This window comes from Carassius gibelio, chromosome A12 (genome assembly GCF_023724105.1).
Source record: "Carassius gibelio isolate Cgi1373 ecotype wild population from Czech Republic chromosome A12, carGib1.2-hapl.c, whole genome shotgun sequence".
NCBI lineage: Eukaryota > Metazoa > Chordata > Actinopteri > Cypriniformes > Cyprinidae > Carassius > Carassius gibelio.
This window is the reverse complement of record NC_068382.1, coordinates 14,690,865-14,714,037: the sequence shown is the minus strand read 5'-3', so window position 1 is coordinate 14,714,037 and position 23,173 is coordinate 14,690,865. Positions and strand designations below refer to the sequence as shown.

General features: G+C 37.7%; 1 protein-coding gene across 1 annotated transcript in view; it reads left to right on the top strand.

Moving 5' to 3' along the window:
- Positions 1 to 23,173, top strand: part of LOC128025769 (outer dynein arm-docking complex subunit 2-like) — a 48,970-nt gene that overhangs the window by 3,758 nt on the left and 22,039 nt on the right. The window contains exons 5-13 of the mRNA XM_052612297.1: positions 377 to 516; positions 702 to 710; positions 2,599 to 2,715; positions 8,809 to 9,017; positions 10,602 to 10,721; positions 12,008 to 12,152; positions 19,840 to 19,986; positions 20,824 to 21,033; positions 21,826 to 22,059. Coding sequence (XP_052468257.1) covers positions 377 to 516; positions 702 to 710; positions 2,599 to 2,715; positions 8,809 to 9,017; positions 10,602 to 10,721; positions 12,008 to 12,152; positions 19,840 to 19,986; positions 20,824 to 21,033; positions 21,826 to 22,059 — 1,331 coding nt within the window. The remainder of the gene's footprint in view (positions 1 to 376; positions 517 to 701; positions 711 to 2,598; positions 2,716 to 8,808; positions 9,018 to 10,601; positions 10,722 to 12,007; positions 12,153 to 19,839; positions 19,987 to 20,823; positions 21,034 to 21,825; positions 22,060 to 23,173) is intronic.

Sequence of the window (23,173 nt, the reverse complement as noted above, 5' to 3'; positions counted from 1 at the left end):
GTGTCCCCATATGTTGAGTAAAATTTGGAAGCTTCTGTGCAAATAAAGGGTGGAGGGGGGATACACCATGAGGATGAGCTGGGCGGTTTGGAGCATGTGGTGTATCAGCGGGGGTGTTTGCTGAGAGTGATTTATCTTAGGGTTTTGTCTGCAGCAGCTCAGTCCTGAAGAACAATCAGTCATCTTCACTGGCAGGGCTGCTGGGAGAGAGTGTCCATCTGCCCCTGTGGGAGCCAGCACTGTATGAAGTTTTATAGCAAATATTTACTGTTGAGGGGTGACAACAGTTATTTTAATTGAGTTAATTTAACATATGACACATTATTCATGGAACAAAATATATTAAATCTCTAAAGCATAAATCTTGCCTCCACAGATTACGTGTTCTCCAATGGTTGTCGTTCTCCACCGTGGAGACAGATGGATGGAGAGATCTGCTCCCTTATAATTGAGACCAGTGACACAGAGCCCACCCTGTTCATCACTTGCAACACAAGTGGAGTTTTCCTTAATGAGGTGAGAAAACTGGGAAGATGTCAAAGGAGGTTCACTTCCAGAACAAACTTTTCCTGATTATTTACTCACCCTCATATCATCCAAGATTTTCATGTCTGTCTGTCTTTGGTCGAAAAGAAGTGAAGGTTTTTGAGGAAAACATTCCAGGATGTTTCTCCATATAGTGGACTTCAGTGGCAATCCAGGGGTTGAAGGTCCCAATTGCAGTTTCAGTGCAGCTTCGAAGGGCTCTACACGATCCCAGCCAATGAATAAGGGTCTTGTCTAGCAAAACCATATCATAAAAAAAAGCAAAACATTAGCATATTGCCCACAGACTTGTTGTTCTTTTCACGTTGGTCTGAATGAATGCTTGCTTCGGATGGTTTGTGGAAGTGGTAGAAAACATCACGCATGTTCTCTTTTGCTTGAATGGTTAAAAAATTAATGGGTAAATTGGCAAGACAAAACACATGCAAACGATAAACTATAACTCTATAATGGTTAAATTTAAGTTAATCCACAAATGTGCATCCACGCATTTTGTCCCGAACCATGGGGTCTGATCACGGATCATCTACGATCTGTTGCACCCTACTCATTTTTTCCTCCAACTTCAAAATTGTTCAAAATTGTTGTTTTCATTTTTTTTTTTAAATGGCATTTGACTTTCTTTGCATGTTCGCTTTGTGAACAATGGGTCGGGCTAGTGCAAGACGAGCATTTGTGGTTAAAAATTCTAAACATTTTTATCTATTTATTTTAGAATATGACAGATCGTTTCGCTAGACAAGACCCTTTTTCCTCAGCTGAGATCATGTAGAGCTCTTTGAAGCTGCATGGAAACTGCAAATTTGGACCTTCAACCCATTGGTCCCCACTGATGTCCACTATATGGAGAAAAATCTTGGAATGTTTTCATTAAAAACCTTTATTTCTTTTTGACTGGAGAAAAAGAAAGACATGAACATCTTGGATGAGTACACTATCAGGAAAATGTTGTTCTGGAAGTGGAATCCTTTAATAAAAGTAATTTATTGTGTCAGTTGTAGATTGCTCTAGGAGCGCAGTTCTCTCGTATGTCAAAGGAAAACACAGTTATGTTACATTGGTGTCAAAAATGATGGAACTCCGTTACATAACGTATCATCTGCCTTGAAAAATCAGTTTCAGAAGTATGGACATTCTCAGTGTTGACAGTTAATAAATTATATTTTTATCATGAAACCAGTTACAGAGGAGGTTGATAATCTAAACAGGGCATATCCCAACAAGCCTGACCTGAGCACCTAGAAGATGGAAATGAATGCATCCCTTCGGAATGCCAAAGGATGCAATATGAGTCTGCTGAATCCGAAATGTGTCAGGCAGTCAAGAGAGCGAATTTTGGTAGACCGTTTGAATGTACACAATGTGCACTTAATGTGTTTGAAAGGTACGGTATACACTATAGACACTTTTCCAAAACATGAGGTAAGTGAAAGTGAAAAGTTTAGACATGACAGTCATATGATTCTGTTCCAGATCTGCTTCTGTGTTTTGAGCCGCCCCACAGAACTAAATGTGTGTGCAATTAATCAAAAGCAACATTTCACGCACCACAATATTTTTCATTTAGAATGCCACTTAATCAAGCAGATATCTGCCTGTTTTTATCTTTGTATTTCTTTCTTCAGTCTGATTTCTCTCCCTCTCCACCTCTCTACCTTGGTTGTTTTTGGAGTCTCTTGTCTTTGTCTGTGTTCTGTTCAATGCTTTCTGACACTCATTTGTTCATTGTGCATTAGAGGTCAGTTTGAATCTACTGCAAATGACAGTAATGATTATTGTATAGATTAGATATTTAATCAGAACAATTCACCTCTAAACCTCAGAGATTAAGAGTTCAAAATACAGTATGCCTGTGCGTATGTGTAAAACTGATGGATTATTTAGGTGTGTGTGTTTACCTTTTCTCTTGCACTTTTACTTGTCTTTTTTAAAATGACTTTATGTTAGAGATATCTATTGTAACCCGGCTTAAATCCCAGCCTAAAATACTGATACACCATTGGGAATGTTGTCTAGCTCTGTTTAAACTTGCATTTTGATTTGATTTTTCAGAGAATCAACGGAGAAGGAGGTGAAAACTCCTTTATGACAAAACGTGAAGTCTACAAAGACATTGTCACACTGCTGAAAAACACGTCTCCCCATTTTGCTGCAGCTGCTGATGAACAGGTATTGCTCAACACCTCACAAATACAACAGTTTGGTCTCTTTGAACATATAAGTCATGCCTTGTATCCTCATATGTCGATTTAATACCAGCGCTTGGCATTGTTGGTTTACCTTTTCTCTGATCATTTTAGTTATCCTCTTCCACTGCATTTGGTCTTAAAATGCTCCAGATGGCAATTTCTAAACACATGACAGTGGTTTCATTATAGTGCCTGCTGCACACCACAGGGCTTTGGATATCCTAACCATGCTCTGGGCAATCCTAACATGTAAATGACATAATTCATAGTTATGTACTAATCATACAAAATTTGACAACACAATTGTGACAAACTTCTATAATCCATCTCCTAATGTAAAGAAAAGACATAAGTGCTCATTAATTGCACATCTCAGATACTAGATGGGTTTCTTCGTCTACCTCAAAGTATTTGAAGGCTGGTGAGTTTTTTCAATTTAGAAAAAGCTTGGAGCTCAATAGCGGTTGTCTGGAGAGCCTGACATTTCAGACATCAGAGACAGATGACATCATCATGCGAGCATGATGTATTCTTGACAGACTTGTGCAGCCTAGTAGAAGTCTGCTGTTAGTGAAATGCAGTTGATGTTATTGATCGTACCTTGGCCCTAGTAGAATATTGTGTTAAACTGTTATGTGCGAATTGGCCATCCTTGATGAGATCATTTTCTTTTTCATGATGTGGACTGCAAGTGCCCAAATAGCTTTGTTTTCATATAGTTATTGCCATAAGGTACACTACCTTTCAGAGGCTTGACGTCAGTAACAAACGATTTCACTTTCAAATAAATGTTAAACTCTCTATTCATCAAAGAATCATTACAGCACATTTCAACAGCACAACTGTTTTCAACATTGATAATAATAAATGATTCTTACCACCTCCAAATCAGCATATTAAAATGATTTTTGGAAGAGCATGTGACACCAAACTAAGAGAAGAGTAAGGTAGAGCTGGAATAAATCACATTTTCAAGTCAATTTTATTTGTATAGCGCTTTTCAAAATATGCGTTGTTTCAAAGCATCCTTACAGAAAATCATATGATATTAATGTTTATAATATCTGAAAATATTTTATGTCTTGATCACATTTAATAGATCCGAGCTGGGCAATAATGTAGTTTACATTTCGCAAGAATATATATATATATATATAATCATATTTGCTATATAGTATGTATCGCTTTAGCTGAGTAGACTATGTATGCAGGTAAAGTTGTATATATCTATTTTCAAGATATTACTGTTTTTACTGTGTTTTTAATCAAATAAATGCAGCCTTGGTGAGCATGAGACACATCAAAACATTAGAAAATTTTATCAAGTGTACATGCATCTCTTTAATGTTTTAATATTTATTATTAATGTCTGAAAAAATTTACCACGGAAATGTGAGCAGTGCTGTGATCTGCTGAGAACCTCTCCTCAAGTCTGAGCCTGATCTCATCTATCCTGTCTTTCCTACATTTGTACTAATTTGTCTAATAAAGGCAAAATGCTAAATAATAATAATTGAAAAAAGGAAAACATATTAAACCCGTAGACTACTGATTCAGTTATTCATTCTGAATTCCAAATATTTGCAAACAGACTCAAGGAAAGAGGCCAAGACTTCAAACATAGACACACAAACAGCAGAGCTGTGCTTCAACTGGCAGCAGTGTGCTCCTGCTCGCCCCTCAGCCTGTGGTGTGAGCTATGCAGCCGACGATTAATCACAGCTGAGGAGAAGAGTGCAAAGGGAAAGATGGGACAACCTAATGTCTGCACTTCTCTCTGTACATCTGCTTGTCACTATAACCAGGAGAAAGACTGAGCGAGAGAGAGTGGGAGTTCTCTTCCCTGTCACTGTGCTATTTTCACATCACTATAGTGTGAAAGAATGTGAGAGCAGGGCAGTTAGTCAGACCCTTCTGAATTGAGTAAAAAATAAATTAACAAATTGGGTCTCTGATAATGGCCTCAAGATGTGGTGAAAAGGGTGTTTATTGTTTGAGAAATGAATATCCTGTTTTTCAACACTGACACAGTGTATTTGTTGGGGGGGGGGGGGGGGGGGTTGGGTTTTACAGTAGCAAATATTTAGTCCTTTCTACGCGAGATTTTAAAAACAAAACTTAGTTTTATTGCTTTTTAGATATAACATCTTTAAGAAATTACCTTTTTCTTTTCCCTTTATGTATGTGAGTGTGTGTGTGTGCGCGCATGTGTGTTTTCTTTTGACTGACTCGGTGTTGTCCAGATCTGTCTTCAGCTTCATCAGTAGCAGAGCTCAGTAAATGCCTTTTTGTTGATGCAGACAAAAGATTTCCTCTTAACTTGTGCATTTCTTTTCTTAAAGCAAAGTCCTTAGATCCACACTAATGTTTTATGCCGACCATTGGCAGTTTTATAACCAACATAATTCTGTCCTTGAGCAATATAAACGGAAACTCCATCATCGAGACGGATTTCTCTTTAGGCTCGTTGTTTAATGATCGTGATGTTATCTCTCGCCAATATAGTTTGCAGATGGAAAGTGAAGGCAGACAGAAAGATTACTGCTGTACCGTATAGTAATGGTTATTGTCTAGCACTGCTCTGCCGGTGTAAAAACTTTTGTCTGGTGCTCCCGTCAATTCCCTTGAGGACAAAAAATATCAAATGTTCTTTTCATCTATTAATTCTGCATTCAGAGCCAGTTTTCAGACACAAACTAAGCCTGCTGCAGAATTTTACCTTTACTCTCAGCAGAGATGTCCAAGTGAAACTCTGTCAGGTCCAGGGCAGGCTTCATCTTCCTCAGTTGAGGAACAGTTCCCATGAGTCTGTGCTCAGTAGCTCTGCTCACCTTCCACAACTCTTGCCTCTGATGAATGTTCGGTCTAAGTGTGCTATCATTCTAAAAATCTGTGAGGAAAATACTTGAGAAGCTGAAACAGAGCTATATGCTTTACTTGTTTATTTGATATAATGTAATTTGCACATGTCTCTGGATCAACATACTTTATAGGTCCTAGAACAACATCCTCAGCAACCAATCAAGGCCCTAACACTTTAAAATCATATGGCAATGATTGAATAATCGGAATGTTGTTTCAGGAGCAGCAAAGGATGTTGATACAGGAATATTTCCTACTCGTGTAAATCACATCAGGCTGTTTATTTGGTACATAACAGTCACAACCGTACTTGCTATTGCTGAAAGGTGTCTGAATATTGTTGCCAACATTCTTTTTGATATTAGACAGGAAATGCCACTTCAAATTTAAGACCTGATTCAAAGTGCCCACGGTTAACCTACTGAACAGATATTGCACTACTGGTGTGATTTTCTGGAATCATTTTTTCCTTGCCATGTTACCTTTGGCTTGCTCACTGTGGTTATAAGGCACAATTTTCTGCAAAGCTGCTTTGAGACAATATGTATTGCGAGGGGAAAAAAAGAACGAGGTGCATATTTTCTGTGCGGTTACAGTGTTTGGTTCTTGAACGAGGCTGAATATGTGCTAGCAGGTTGAGTCTGATTATTGGTGGCGGTGAGGAGAAAGACTTTATTATTCTTTGAAACAATGATGCCAGCCAGGCGGTTCAGCGTGCGAGCATTTGTGTATGTAAAAATGCCCACCAGACTTTCATGTTTTATTATGCCAGCGGGCGGGAGCTCAGCCATGACGGGTGATGGACAAGAGGCTGTAAAGAGAGAGCCATAAAAGTAGTGTGCTAAGACACAAATCAAACCTCTCTTTGTTCTCCATATTTTGCATTGGTTCCTTGTTTTCTAAATGTCATAAGTTTGCTTTTCTATGTCTTTCTTTACATGTCTTTATAAGGTCTTCCAAACATATTTCTGCGTAGTTCTCCTTTTTGCTAAAGGCTTTCATCACCTGTTACAAATACAGGTTTATCCACCTGAAATGAACCCGTTACGTTAGGGTGCATGTTGATATGAGTGCAGATAATGCTTTTAGGTGCACTGTGGGACTCAGAGAATAGGCTCTGGATTGCAGCCTGAGTTTGTTGTAATAAGTCTCAGACATGCTCTGGTCCTTCAGCCATCAGTCAAGCACCGGACCGTGATTGCTGAGCCCAGACACGCTCAGAGCCGACCAGCTCTCAGCCAAAGACAACAGGCTATATCTTCTGAAATATCAGCTGTGTGAGGAACCGATGCTTTTTTTGAACTTTTATCAGATCAGACACTTTTAATCTAACATGCACAAGCCAGGACTGAGCAAAAGGTGGCGTTCATCAGGGAAAAAATATCATACTCTAATGCTTTGTCAGACTGGGACAGAAAGACTGTCACTCTATTTCAAAACCCTGTAAGCTTCCTCCGAAGACATTTCAGTGCTTCATAGATGCGCTCAGAAGGTGAAAGCTGATTCAAAGGGTAACTTATCAATGCTGCCTAAAGAAACCTAGTTTTTGCTCATTTTCGTGCAGAATTCTTTGTATCATTTGAAAAGCAATAACAGAATGCACTGCAATGAGAAAAATCTGATATAACAAATTCAGTGAGAAAAATATCTAGGAATACCTTTAAATCATTAGATAGTGAAGAACGTTGATATGATTAACTTTCGTTCAAAAGTTTGGGCTAAGTAATAAAAATAATAATAATACTTTAATGGATTTACACTGATGAAGTGACAGTAAAGACATTTATAATGTCAAATAAATTAAATAATCAAATACACTTTTTTTTTTTCTCAAAGAGTCCTGAAAAAATGTTGTCAACTGTTTTCAACATTCATCATAAGAATTTCGTGAGCACTAAATCAGCATGTTAGATAGATTTCTGAAGAAGCATGTGACACGGCTGACTGGATTAATGGCTGTTAAAAAAATTAATAAACTTTACATCACTGGAATAAATTACATTTTAAACATTTTACATTTGTATTAAATAAGAATAAAAGACTTCTTTCAAAAACATTTACATTCTTAAAGACCCCTTACGTTTTATAATCTTTCATTACACCTTACATTTTAGACACAAACACATAAAGAAAAACAGTATAATTTAATCATTTTAAAAATTAAAGTGCATAATAAAATAATAAAAGTAGGTTTTGGAACATTCTTTTGTCTTCTTTCTTCATAGTTGGATGTTGCAGTAGTTGGATGTTTACTATACTGAGTACTGTACTAAGTACTGAGTACCTTTTTGAGGTTTTCTTTTTCTTTATATTCAGGCTTCTGTTTGGGATGCTTTACTGGAGAGTTCATTCTCCCTAATTGTTCTTGGACAAGGTTTTTCAGGTTTATTACTTCAATTATAATACTGAAGGTGGGTGGAGTGGAAATGGATATAATTTTGGCGGTTCTTAACTTTAGCCTTCTTTAGGCCAGAAATGCTCAATGAAGGCACTATGTTTGCTTAGCTCAGTTGGATCCACACATGGTTCCTTGTGCCATATTAAAAGCTTTTTCCCTTTTTTCTTGCACTTTCTTTTACACACTCTCTCTCTCTCTAAAAAGATGGAACCAATGAAGAACTGATGGCAGGGCATAGCAGGTGCCTGTGACTAAAATCTTTCCTGCCTCTTAACCATTCATATGTCTCCTGTTGAGCGTCTCACAGAATTAATTATTTTAAATCATTGTTGCGTTACTTTGCCCCCAAAACTCCACTGACTGTGTGCCAAACTGCCAGCTTGCAGTTCAAGAATGCACAGAAACATTAAACCTCTCATATTGTATAAGCAATTAACAGAAGAAATTTTGAAAATATGTATATATATTTTTTTTTTCTAATTTATTCTAATAGCTCAAAGACAGGATTGTTTTTCTGGCAGTGGACTGTGGAGAAAGGCTGGGATTTCATTTTTATACGTCTCTTTCTTAGAATGAAAAGTCTGAGCTTGCTCGAATATGAGTGTGTGATGTGCCTCCCCAGTAAAGAGACAATATGTCAGATGCAAAATGAAAAATATGTTGCTATGAGTGCATTCGTGTAAAACATTGTTAAATGAAAAATGCTTTAACGGAAGAACTCTTAACTACCCAAGTCTTTGTTTTTGGTACGAAATTAGACATGTCCTTTTCCTGACTAGCTTGTTTCTTTTTTTATTCACTTTCATTCGACAGGACTTTGCCATTCAAGATGTGCCATCGGCTAAAAAGATCTTACATGTGGAAACGGTTGATGTGGAGGAAACAGGCCAAACCCTGAAGTCTTACGACCATGAGGAAAAGAATGTGCCTGAAAAGCTTGCGCGGAACAAGCCGGGCAGTAGGGATAAGACATTAGAACCATCTTTGAAATGGACTAAACTTGGCCTCACATCGTCTTATAAGTGAGTGATAATTCCAAATCCCAGTGGACTCTCAAAAAAGCATCACAGAATGAACATCAGAGGCCACTGACACTGATTTTTGCGGGAATGCCGCATGCACATACTGTTTTTCTACATACTGTATAGATACACAGTTCAATAGACAGCCACACTTGGTTATATGGCCTATATAGCAGTGGCTGTTCTCTTGTGAGTGTCAGTTGCTAAAGTCATGGCATAGCTATCCATAGTGTTGGTCAGCTGATAAAGGCAGAGTTGAACACTCAGACATGTGTTCTCCTCATTGGATTGGTCTAGCAGACAAATCAGCCCTTTGGCCATTTCAACACACGTTACTGGTACTGTAAACCTTCTCTGACCAGTCATCTAGGATTTCCAAAACAAGAATCCTTTGTTTTGGAGAAATAAGAATTTACCAGATGTGAAAATGTACACTGTTGTGCCAGAAACAAACTTGCATTCAAATGATGTAAGCGTTCTTTGTAAGGTGTCACAGAACTAGACACATTCTAGAGAGCTACAGAAGACTGAAACTAACATATAACCTGATGGGAGGGAGAAAAAAACAGCAATTGAACAAAAAAAATTAAAGGGAAATTCAGGGAAATGCAACAAAGGCACCAGTTAAACTGAAAATTGAAGTGGCTTTTTAAAACATTGTATATGGAACATCCACATATAGAAGTCAGAGGTGATCCTTATGTGGTAAAAATAAAATATCAGACTAGACACACAAAGCATACAAGACATTATGTAATATCATAACTGGTGAGTTTAAAATTGAAAAAATTACCAAAAACAATTGCAAACAACAAAAAGTCATTAAAGGGGGGGGGAATGAGCTCTGAAACTAAAGTCGACTTGAAATTGAGATTTGTCTTTTTTTCATATACAAGTGAAATAACTTCTCGAACAAGAAAAAAAAAAGTAGGCTATATTGTTTTGTAATTGATTGCTTTGTTTTTATTTGCTAATTGCTGCAATCATTTTATGTGAATGACAAGTTCAACAATTATGACAATGTTTTTTTGTTGTTGTTGTTGTTTTGTAAAAAAAAATTAAAGATGTGCACCGATAAATCTGTAATAATACTTAAGTTGACCATACGTGCTATTTTTCCTGGGCACTTATTGGCCATAATTTCTGTATTGCCTAAAATATCCAGGTTTTGGCTTTTTGATACTTGCTGAATGTAGTGATCAAAAATTAGTTTGACGAATATCATGCTGGCATTGTACAGAATTAGCTAGTCGTGGCATGTGAGAAGGTGGGATCTACAAAGAATAAAGCGATACGGGTACATAATCGGTGTGTTTGACTTCCAGACCAATCATTATATGACATCAAAGTACTGTGAGAGTGAAGCAAAAGCGTACATTGATCATTCTGCGCAGGGCAAACAAAGCCAAAACTCTTTCAGGCAATACAGAAATCCTGGACCGGACGTGTCCGGGAAAAAGGACATGTACGGTATGGTCACCCTAATTAACACTAGGCAGTATTCCATCAAAACAAGTTAATTGTTGGTGACTTTTTAAAATGTGTAAATGTGTTAAATGTCTGATTGTTATTTTTTTTTTCCAGTGAGGTAGAGGAGAAGACCAGGAGGAGCAGAGAAAGTAAGAAGTCACCCACAGCCGAGAACCAAAAAAAAGCTACCTTTTCTGAATCGTCTCTACCAGGCTGCCATTCCTTTCGAAAAACGTATGCCACCATAATCTTAATCCAGAAATGGCTTTTTCATTGTGCATATGGTATTTTCTCTGAGGTAAAAACCAAACAATTGAAACGGGATCTGAAAAACCCTCTCCCACGATCACGCATAATTGAATAACCCTTTATTCTCCCGGCCAAACATAAAAAAAAAAACAATCACTGAATTGGAAATAATGATTCACTTTCAGGGCAAATTATTTCAGCTGTGGATAAGTATTCATTTTATAGCCTTTAATAAGACACGTATGACTCAGCCGTTCAGGTTGGTCTGCTCATGGAACAGTCCTCTGGTGCTAGTAGTAGTGGTCTGTAATAACTGGCCTGTGCCTTCGCTTCTGATAGCTCTGTTCCATCTCCTGACTCCTCTCTGTCTGTTTGGCCATGGCGAGTGAAAACTCTAGCTGTCCCCATAACATTGACTGCCAGAGTACACAGTCCTGCCTGTAAGGAGCTCCGGGTGTAGCCCAAGTCCTACTGCTAAGCTTTTCAAATCAGTGATGCCCACGAAAACCAATGTAGCTTGTACACAACAACATCAGTAATGTAATGGATAATTCATAAGCCAGCACACTTACAGTCGTTCGCATTGCAGCAGTAAGTGACTAGCACTGATTTCGCTGTTTACCATAGCGTGAATTTTCCCCTGGAAAACATATCCGAGTCCCACTGGCCTCTTCTCCGTGTGTACCGGGTTTCATGACTCGTTTGACGATACATTCATTTTAGTAGCCTGATCTGCTTTAGCAGCCATCTGCATTTGTGCGTGCATGTTTAAGCTTGCGATGAAAGCGTTCAGAAGCGCACTGATGACCACTCCAGCCTTCCCCTCTCTCTCTCTCTGTTGCTCTGTCTCTGTTCTCTCCATCCCCTGCAGTTTAATTTGATGCCATGGTTTAAGATGACGCTTCAAATACACCCCTGAGTTTGATGGCCGTTGTGTCCAAGGGTTTGAGCATGAAGGCCTTTCAGAGAGCAATAATTCATTCCACATTGGTTTCAGAGAGATTTTAACAGAGCTTTTAGAGAATGTGCCGTGTGGTTTGGCTTGCACCTGCTCCAAATCTCCTCCAATTCGATGTATTAAGCTCTGTTTATTGTAGAAAAGGTTTTTTCTATAATGTCCTGTTATGTATGGATAGTTCTCATTTCTACCCTGAGAAAATTCTGTGGGAGAGTACTTCTCGCAGTGTGTGTCTGAGAGACCTAAAATTGTGGGCCAGCTTGAATATTAATATGTCTGATAGGTGCATATATGTGTGTGTGTGTATGTGCAGTAAAAGTCCAGGAGGAGCTGACGACTTCAGCGAGAGTTCATCAGAGGATGATGAAAATGAGGAACAGCCTGAAAGACGTGCCGAGATCCCCACCGACCTGCCCTCTGAATACTGGCAGATCCAAAAACTAGTCAAATATTTAAAGGTAAAAAACACATTGGCTTTTATACGCACACACCAACCAGCGCCAATACTGGAGCTGTCATAATACCAGGTTTTCAGTACACAATTATTGTGGCCAAAAGAATTTACTATAATGATATTATCACAATATATATAAAAATATATAGTAAATTACCTCAACATCCTTTAAAAAAATTATGCTGTCGGTTAAAATTAATAGCAACTGAAATAGCAACTGAAGAAAATATTTGGAATGTTTGGAAATCCTGCACCTGTCAACTGTGATTGGATGGTGGGGAAACTAGCCAGTTTTAGTCTGTTCAGGTGGGTTATGACTAGACTTTTGGCTGAAAATTTTTCTGGGAAATGGCCAGACTGGGGTGTCTAATAATCCAGTCTTTTTCCCAAAACACGTCCACTTTGGCAAGCTAACTTTTTTCTTTCGTTGAGTGCAGGCACAGTGTCTCACTTTCATCCTTTATCTTCTCTTACATGATTTTGTGCAGAAGTACTAGATACAGCTTTGTTTTTTTTTGTTTTTTTTCCTTAATGATTGTTAGCAACTAGCATTAAGATGCGGTACTGCCAGGCACTGGATTATCATGTGTAATATTAACATGATATCAGTATTTCATTTTTTATATGTCATGGTTATCATCAATACTGGTATTTTGCAACTATCCCTAGTCAACACATTAAAAAGGTTTTTACAAAGAACTAAATTTGCAAAACTGGTCCCTCACATTATAATGTGAGAATAAAATAAGGTGAATGAAAGGCATATCACCTCCTTATAATATAGTAAATAGCATCAAAGAAAGGCATAGGCCTTACTCTAGATAAAAAGGGTGCTGATATTAAACACGGCGCATACACAAAAAGCATCTTCTTTAGATTAGTGAGCAATAAATCATGTAAAGAAAAACATCCAAGCAAAGTTCAGCCACAGGTAGATATTTTTAGCCTATTAAAACACAAGATAACGAATGTGAGGTGATCATCCTCCACCGAACGCCAGATCATTTGGTAAGCGGATTTGAAAAGTTTGTATTTTTTTGTGATTTGTGTGAGGTGTTTGGGGATGCGTTTGTTACAGTGCTGTGTTCAACTCTAGACAGGATGTGTTTGTAACGTGCCCTTCCCAGCATTCTATCTGTCTGGAAACCACAGTTTTTATTTATGAGGGTTTGTCCAGTAGCGCTCTTATAATGTCATTACCATCAGAAGCTGAACCACAGTCTGTGCCAAACTAAATATCTGTTTTATTTTTGGAGCGAAGGTTCAGTTTTTCTCCTCCCCTCTGTCTTTTCTTCTGCTCTTTTCCAGGGTATAGACATGCGTTTGTATTTCTGGGAGATTACGTTTCTATAAGGTGATGCATGAATGATCGGACTTGTGCTTTAATGGCTGTTTATCTAGGGATATTTTTGCAGTGTACATTACCTGAACTTTACATTTACATGTCTTAATGTTTGCTTTTCTGTACATATGTATGGATTGCAGTTTGTGCTAGTGACTATATCCTTTCATGATGTTCACGGCCGTATTAGTGTTATATTAAGAAATCGGGCATGTCTTCAGACCGCAAAACATATTACACACACCAAATCCATTCAGTCGTTGCCTGGATGTGTCAGAGAACAAGCTTTGAGTATAATTGCACGTTCACACATTCACAGACGCACTTTGTAACTGCGTCCGTGTGGAGAGGAGGTGGCCGCGGGCTGTTTGTCTCAACAGATTCAACACAACTGCCTCATTAGCTTGAATTAGAGAAACATGGCAGCCAAATAAAGTTACATAGAAACATTCTCTCATACACTCCCAATTACCCCGTTTTGCTTCTCGTTAAGCGCTTTTACAGGTATGTATGTGAATTGCTAGTGCCTTAATGCTCTTATATGCTGAAAAAGTGTTTGCAATTTTCACCAATGTGATTAGCTATATTTTTTATTACTGACTCAATTTGACTGAAAGGTTGCAGAGTGTCTCTGTCTGCTCAGGAAATGTCTAAATCTGGATCTCTCTCACTGCAGGAGCTCATGCCTCACTTACATAGTGTTCACTGTTTCTCGCAGACTACAAAACAAAACAAAAATAATGTGCACAAATAAAAAACTTTAGGTGATTTAAAACAGCTACACTTTTCCATCCGCGTAGTGGCAGAGGTTGACATTCCTGTCAGAACAGAAAGTTGTTATTTGTAACCAGAGTAATGTCCACATCTTGCCATCTCACATGGCTGTTATGAGGTCTTGCTCCCTCTAATGGACAAAGTGAGTAATAGAATAAACTTGTCAGATCAAGCCGCTCAGTCCTGTGTGATGCTGTGGAGTCAAACATATTGCTTTTCTTCATTTTAAAAGGCTTTAACTCTATATAAATGAATATTTTTATTTTTTTTAAAGATTTAAAAGGTTGCAATCTTACTGTATTATCTACAGCAGTACACCCATTCTATCCTTTTTCACACAAAAGTTTTGAGTGTGCGCGCGCGTGTGTGTGTGTGTGTACATGTGCAAGTGAAGGTGCTCGTAAATGCACTGTGGATTTTCTGTTTTGCATCACGTTAATACTGTCCATTAAATCTGATACCTCTTTGCTTTTAAATCTAGAGGAGACGGCTCTGCTCTGTGGCTCTATTTCTCCTCTCTGTGTAAATCATTTATACAGCAGTCTTTATCTTGCTCTAGAGAGCTTGCTGCTTAATTGAGGATAAATGATAATGACCAGACCTCAGTCAGCTTCTCTATAAATTAACTCTAATGTGTGTATCAAGCACAACACTCGTGCCAGAATGAACATTCACATTTTCTTTTCCTAATACCTCCTTGTTCTCCTGATCACTTTTGCCATTTTTTTTTTCTTTCGGTCATCTGAGTTTTCTCCAGAGCATCAGCATCAGCCTTTTCTTCTTCTTAAGTTTTATTTATATATCCATTCTTTCTGTTTGTCTTTTCCTCCTTTTTCCTTTTTGCTCCCCCATCCCCCTTTTTTTCTTCAGGAGAATTTGTTCATTTTGTAAGCTCTGCCTGCAATGGACAGGATTTATGAATGCAATTTTTTTTTTGCTAAATATTTCAAGTATTCTTTCCTCAGGATAGATTTTTTTATGGTGACACAGTCACTGGGACCTGCTTCTTTGCTCTCAAACAGAACGTCTCTACACGGCTGCCAACAGGACCAGTATCTGAAGCACGTGTGAAACAACTCCAATCCTATTGGCCCAGTAAGACCTATAAGAGGGCGTCTGCCCAACACATCACAAACTTAGGGGGGAAGACTCAAGAAGTGTAAGAATCAGAGCGTGGTTTAGAACTGGAACGCTTCTCATCCAACATCTTCCTGAGATCTGCTCTCTTCCTCCCAACGCTCACATCTGCGCCCAATTCCTAGAGGGAGGAGGGGGACGATTGCACATTAGTCTTCTGATCCTGCCAATCTATGATCCAAATATTGAGATGGACCAGCATCCTCAGAGCTTTTAGAGGAAGACTTGGGACGGCAGGGGAATGAGCTTCCTGAAAACAGTGGTCTGCACCTTCGTCACCCTGAACTTCTCGACCATCACCTTAGAAGAGGTGCCGAAAAGCCCAGGCAGCGACAGTGGAGCATCAATAAGAAAGGCTTACTCCTTCCTCCTGATATTTGTGATATTTAACCACAAATGCCTCTCTGTAGTCACCGTTGCTGCCGTTATGACTACAGTGTATCCATCTCCTTATAGCTACTTCCAGCAGGATAAAGCACCATGTCACAAAGCTTAGATCATCTCAGACTGGTTTCTTGAACATAATGAGTTCACTTGGCCTCCACACTCAAATGGCCTCCACAGTCACCAGTAGGGCTGGGCGATATAATTAACGATATGATCATGCACATGTAGTCAGTAAATCTGGTTCCATGATTACCGCTAAATCGCCATCACCTGCTTTTAAATGGAGCAGCATTTAATAGACAGAGTCGTAGATCGCTGACAAGCTACACAATATAGCATTCATTATCGAAGGCGATTCATCTGGGATAATGAATGTGATATTGCATAGCTTGTCAGCGATCTACGGCTCTGTCTATTAAATGCTGCTCCATTTAAAAGCAGGTGATGGTGATTAAGCGATAATCATGGAATCAGCTTTACTGATTAGATGCGCATGATCATATCGTTAGATATATCGCCCAGCCCTAGTCACCATATCTCAATCCAATAGAGCAGCTTTGGGATGTGTTGGAATGGGAGATTCACATCATGGATGTGCAGCCGACAAATCTGCAGCAACTGTGTAATGCTATCATGTCAATATGGACCAAAATCTCTGAGGAATGTTTCCAGCACATTCCACGACCCACCTAGGCAAGTGTAATCTATTTCACGACCCACCAAAATATTTGAGAAAAAAATAACGGTTGACATTACTTTAAGCCTAATCTTACTTAAAAGTTTAATGACAGAAATTAAGTATTTAGGAAAAATAACAATTTTATTTTAGAGTACAACTGAAAAATTTCACTACTAATATTTTTTAGTTTTATTTTTGTTTACTGACATTAACATATGTAGTGTCCATAAAAACGTGAAACAGGCTCACTCCAGTGAACTCTAATCTGTGCTGTTGTGTTTTGTTGCAGGAAATGCATTCATGATCCTTCTGTGTGTGTCAGATTGAATGGAGCACAATCCAACACTTTTTTTTTTTTTTTAGAAAAGTATAAGAAGCAAAGCAGAGCTATCTAAAACAGTTTTGGAGAATAAAATAATTGTGAAATAGGTAAAAAATTATAATAAACAGATGTCTCATTTAAAAAAAAAAAAAACTGGATGACATTTAGTTCAGGCAGAAATGTATTTTTGCAATGGTTAAATGTTCAGCAATATCTTCAAAAGATTTCTGAACTTTGGCAAATTTTTGAACTTACCTTTTTTGAATACTTTATATTTAATGTGTTCATTTATGTCCAATATTAGTGTTAAAATCTTCTATCGATATTCATCATTGGCTAATCTTGCAGAACATTTATACTGATAACTTCCATGTGCAGATGCAGCAAATTTGTCACAGGACGCACGTCAAGGTGCGTGCGACCATATATGAACTAGCAGTTTTAAATGCAGTATGTTTATATTTATAGTTAGTTTATGTTATAAAGCATATTTTTTTAGATTATTGGTGATTCCATAGGCTCTCTATCATACACCTGTGCTGTTTAAAACACCAAATAGTTATGCTATGACAAGAACAAAGATTCTCTTGCTCCACCCATGCATGATAATATCGTGTATTGTCCATCTCACGGGCTGACGATATGACAATTAGAAAAATTACCATATGGCACAACACTAATCTCGAAGTAAGTTTGCAAACGCCTTCAGTCACTTGTGAGAGGTGAGATGGCACATACACTAACATTAATGTGATTAAAGGTGTATAGTGATATCAAATGATAAACCTGTCAGTCATCCATGTTCACAGCTTTTATCTGTATGTGCATCTGTCCTGAACATGTCTGAGAGTCAGGGAGTCAGGGCCTGTTAGATTCGAGACAGAGACAATATAAAAGACCTTCAGATGTTTTCTGATTCGTAAAGAATGTCTACAGCCCATTGAGACCAAAGCTGCTAGAAAATGAAAGCATATGAATGTTGGATCTCTTTTTCCCTGTTATCTATACTAAATATAGTTTCATGTTTTTACAAGGTTCAGTGCTAACCCATCAGATGCTTTGGAGACTGAGAGAATGGCTAGACAAAGAGTGCAGTGGATTCACTGCTAGTCTGGACAACACATGTGCCTTTTTCTCCCACTTTCGCTTCTTCTGTGTCTTTCGGTCTCTGCCTCAATTACTATTTTTCTCACTTCTTATCACTTTGTCTCCTTCATCGCTTTTATTAGTCTCTTCATATTTCCCCACCCCTTTCTTTCAGCTCTTCCCTTCATTCTTCTATTCCTATCATGTGCTTCCTCTCTTTGATCTGAAGTTCTCCTCTTCTCACATCCACATTCCTTGTTTTGTCTTCTTTAAGAACAGGTTCAACCAAGTGCTACTGTTTATTTTGGAGATGTGCAATACATATTCACCAGATCTGTTATCAATTAATAATATAAATAATTTAGATTACCTTTGCTATCATCTAAAACTTAAAATTATAAAAAAAAACACTAATAAATCAATAACAATGATCAGTGTAACCTTTAACAAGTCTCAAATTGTTGTTTTGATGCCTAAATTCACTTAGCATTCATATAGCATTTAAGATGATATATTTATGTGTTTAATTTATTTATTTACATTTATTTAGATAAAATTGTATATATTTTAATATTCGCTGTTTATTACTTATTGGCCATAATTATGAAAACAATTGCTTGTCCTTTTTTTTCTGTCCTCTTAGCCATTCTTTAATTCTTCCATTCTGTTTTGCGTCATTCTTTAATTGCAAATAACTTGCAATTTTTCTGCCCGAAATCTTTACATTTAGTTCCCACTTAATTATGTTCTTTCAAAGTATACTACTTTTTAAGGGACCACTCGCTCTGCTTATACTTATAAAAAAAAATAAAAATAATAATAATAAAATGGGTGCAAACTGGAACGTACCAAGTGTCTAATAAGCAAGCGTGTGGACTGGCCTTATCACTGGATCCTATCTGTAGCTCCTTTTATGAAAAACAAAAAAGAGTGTTTATTCAATTTTGCACTTTAGTGTCAAATTTCAAAGGTCTGCAGCACGAGCAGCATTACAGCAGCTTACATGCTTCTTTGGGACCTAATGCATTGAGCACAATGCCAGCCTTGGAGAAAAGAGCCTGTCTTTGTTCACATTCATCAGAGCTGCTCCATTTAAAAAAAAGGAGAAAAACAAGGCATCACATTAAAAACACAAGTGGAAGTTGAGTTTCTTCTGTTTTCTCTGGGGAAAGCTGATCTTAGATCTGTGGTTTTGACCTAAACAAACAGCAATCACTAAAGAAGCCATAATTTCTTCATTAAAGATGATTAATAGTGTAGTATTTTTGCTGGATCCTCTGCTTATTTATCTGTTCGCCCTTCTGTTATTTCATTCCAGCTATAAAGGACATGCTGTGAATGATATCAAAACCGCAGTTGTCTGTGATACATATCTGTTTAGGAGCTTGGCCCAACGAATGCCACATGTTTGGTTTGTTGTAATCACGGTTTAGGCAACTTCTGAGGAACGACCAGCCTAAAACAGTGTGTATATAGCAACTGTCAAAACAGAGCTTTTCCCAAGGCCAATCCATTATCATCTCCAACATTTCAGAGCTTGTTTTCTTTTAATTGCTAACTTAGGTCATTGTCTATGGTTTCAGGCCGCTGCACAGCAGTAGTCTGTATCAAAGGATCTCTCCCCACCCCTGTTTATAGTCACAATTCCAAACACTTAATGTGGACAACAAAATAAGACTTGAAGTAAAGATGATTTTGGGGTGTGGGTCAAATGGGTCGGAAAAAAGGGGTTCATGGAGAAATTAAGAATTTTATGAAGCAAATGTGGCTGCGTACATCAGCCTTCACACCCATGTCTTCACACTGTATAAAATAACAAGGGCATTTTGTAATGCCAGTGTGTCATTTCAAATGCTTTAGGTGAATGTAGTGTATAAAGCAACAGCTGTTTTTGTTCATCGTTCTGTGGGTTGTGATAGAGCTGCTAATGCAACTGCTGCACGTGTGTTTGTGTGTGTGAACAGGGGGCTAATCAGACGGCCACAGTGATTGTGTTGTGCGCTTTGAGAGACTTTAACCTGGTGCAGGAGACGTGTCAGCTAGCTATCAGAGACGTGGGGGGGCTGGAGGTTCTCATCAACCTGCTTGACACGGATGACATCAGATGTAAAGTAAGTGCATCCAGACTCAATTATTTGGGTCAGACGTCAACATTTGAGTCTGAGGAATGTTTACATTTCTTTTTGAAAGTTTCTTAGGCTCACAATGGTTGCATTAATTTGATAACAAAATACGGTTAATTCAGCAGTATTGTGAAATGTTTCTAGCATATTCCTGTAATGGCAGCACTGAATTTTCAGTCTTCAGTGTCACATGATCCTTCAGAAGTCCTTGATATATGCTGATTTGGTGCTCGAAACATTTCTTATGAAAACAGTGCTGCTTAATTTTTTTGGAAAGGCTTTTTTGATGAGCAGAACGTTTAAAAGAACAGTTTTTTTAGTATGATTTTGTAATTTTATTTACTTTACTGACACTTTTGATCAATTTAATGCATCCTTGCTGAAAAGAATTATTCAGCAATAATATAATAATACATTTTTTTTTTTTTGCTTTTATATTTTAGTATCTACATTAGTCACAAATTAATAGCTTTTACCTGCTATTTATACACACATGATAATACAATATACTAAGACACTGTGTTGATTTCTACATTTATATTGTTATATTATAAGTGACAAATTCTTTAAGAAAATAGTGTTACTTGAAATGTGCACCAAGTAAAATATACAATTATAAAGGCATATCAAACTGAAATGTGTTGAGGCCACTACCAATTTTGCTCTTTTTACATGACAACAGTCAGGCAAAGAGAAGAATAAAATTCCAACAAGTTCATAAATGTATACAATAAAAACACATTTCAGTCAATTCACCATGCAACAGCATTCGATATGTGAAGTAGTTATTTTAAAACTGGATACTTTACTCTCCCTTGCTGTTAGATTGGTTCTCTGAAGATCTTGAGGGAGATCAGTTGTAACTCTCTGATTCGACAAACCATCGCTGATCTGGGTGGTTTACAGACCATGGTGTCCATTCTGGACGCTCCTGTCAAAGAGCTGAAATGCCTGGCTGCAGAGACCATCGCCAATGTGGCCAAATTCAGACGGGCACGCAAGACGGTCAGACAGTATGGTGGCATCAAGAGACTGGTGAGAAATGTGAAGTCTGTGCTTGTGTGTTTTTGTCAAAACAGGTGACCATAATGAAAAACTTGCATATGTTGAAGGAACATACGTATACAGTATAACAGTCTATGCCCCCCCCCCCTCCCCTCTCGGTCTCTCTTTCAAGACTGTTTCTCCCAATATATTTTTTTTATGCCAGCATCAAAGGGAGCACACAGATTGGATGTCGTGCTCCCCCTCATCCTGGCATGTGTGTTTATTGACAGAGTGACGCTCGGTATGATTAGGGCTTGCGTGTTACTCTGCTCTGTATATTTACTCGGGGGCAGACTCGGACGTTCTCAATGTAGCTACCATAGATTAGTTACATTTAAAAACCCAGACCACCTCTGAACAGCATGCGCAAGTAATGCTATGTTAGAGCGGCCTTCTGGTTTGACGGCAAGGGAAACATGAAATGTACTCTTTGAAGGATGTGATCTTTTGTAGGTTTTGATGTGAAATAGTCTGAATTTTAAGCCCTCTTAAGTAACAGCCAATCTTTGGCTGATGATGAATGTTTAGATGAATGTTGGCAGCTTAAGGGCAGGAGATTGTGAAGTGCACCATGACCCTATTAATAAAACATTAATGTGTGTTTTCACGACACGATTCTCTTACCTTAATGCGGAGAGAAATGTAAACAAAAAAAGCACAATACTGAATAGTAACGGAATAATAATAATATCATGTGAAGCAGAGTGACAAAACTATTGCAGTATTACAAAATTCAAGCACAGGAAAGTGTGTTTGAAAAGCTGAAGTTGTTTCTGGCAGGTGGAGTTGTTGGACTGTGTGCCTGACAGTGTGTCTCTGAGTGCGGAGCAGGAGAGGGATGCGGATGTGGCGCGCTGTGGGGCTCTGGCTCTTTGGAGCTGTAGCAAGAGCACCAGGAACAAGGAATCCATCCGTCAGGCCGGGGGAATCCCCCTGCTCGCCCGGTTGCTCAAGTCATCACAGAAGAACATGCTCATCCCTGTGGTGGGAACCTTGCAGGAGTGCGCTTCTGAGGTTTGCTTCATCTCTTAGGTTGAGCCACTTTTAGAATATGAATGTAGACCCCAATTGTTATGCTTAGTCCCCAAGCTTTGGATAAAAGCAACTGCAAAATGACCACATGTAAATGAACACAAATATTTGGAATACCCTTTCACAAACAAATAGTACTACTTTATGTACTGAACCAAAAGCAGATGCTTAAAATATTTATTTGAAATTTCGGTCGTAGCTACACTGAAAATGTTTAGTGTAGAATTTACTTTGAAGTAATTTTCCCTCATAAATGTCCATAAATCCAACCTGATCCCATGAAGGTGCGTATCAGTAGCACGAGTTTGTTTTGATTTGGCGTACTATTTATACACTTATGCACGCCAACAAATTGCAGTCTGAGGTACTGTGTTTCATTGTAAAACGTAGAAAGAAATTAAGAAATAATATTTTTATTCAGCAAAGATGCGCTAAATTATTCAAAAGCAACAGTAGAGATTTATAATGTTAAAAATGTTTCAAATAAATTCTGTTCTTTTGAACCTTCTATTCATCAAAGAATCCCAGAACAATTTCATGATTTCCCCACAAAGCTATTAAGCAGCACAAACTGTTAGAAAAAATATTTTTATTAGAAATAATCTAATGTTAGAATAATATAATTATAAAAATAAAATAAGAAATGTTTCTTGAGCGCCAAAACAGCATATTCAATTTGTTTTTGGAGGTTCGTGGAAGTTCTGAAAATTCAGCTTTGCCATCAAATCAATAAATTACTTAAAATCTAAATGTTATTTTAAATTTGTTTTTGATCAAATCATTCTTAGTGTGGTTCAAATAAAAAAATCTCACAGACCCGTAACTTTTGAACGGTATGTTTAGTTTTAATTCTAAATGTATTGTTATAACAATTATTTATTTATATATATATATATATATATATATATATATATATATATATATATATATATATATATATATATATATATATATATATATAAATAAATATATATACAGCATGGGATTATAAATAGCATTAAATACTATAAAATATATTTACATACACAAGTATTGTGAAACACAATGCAAGCTGCAAATGCTACATGTAAAGCCACTCTATACAAGGACACTTAGC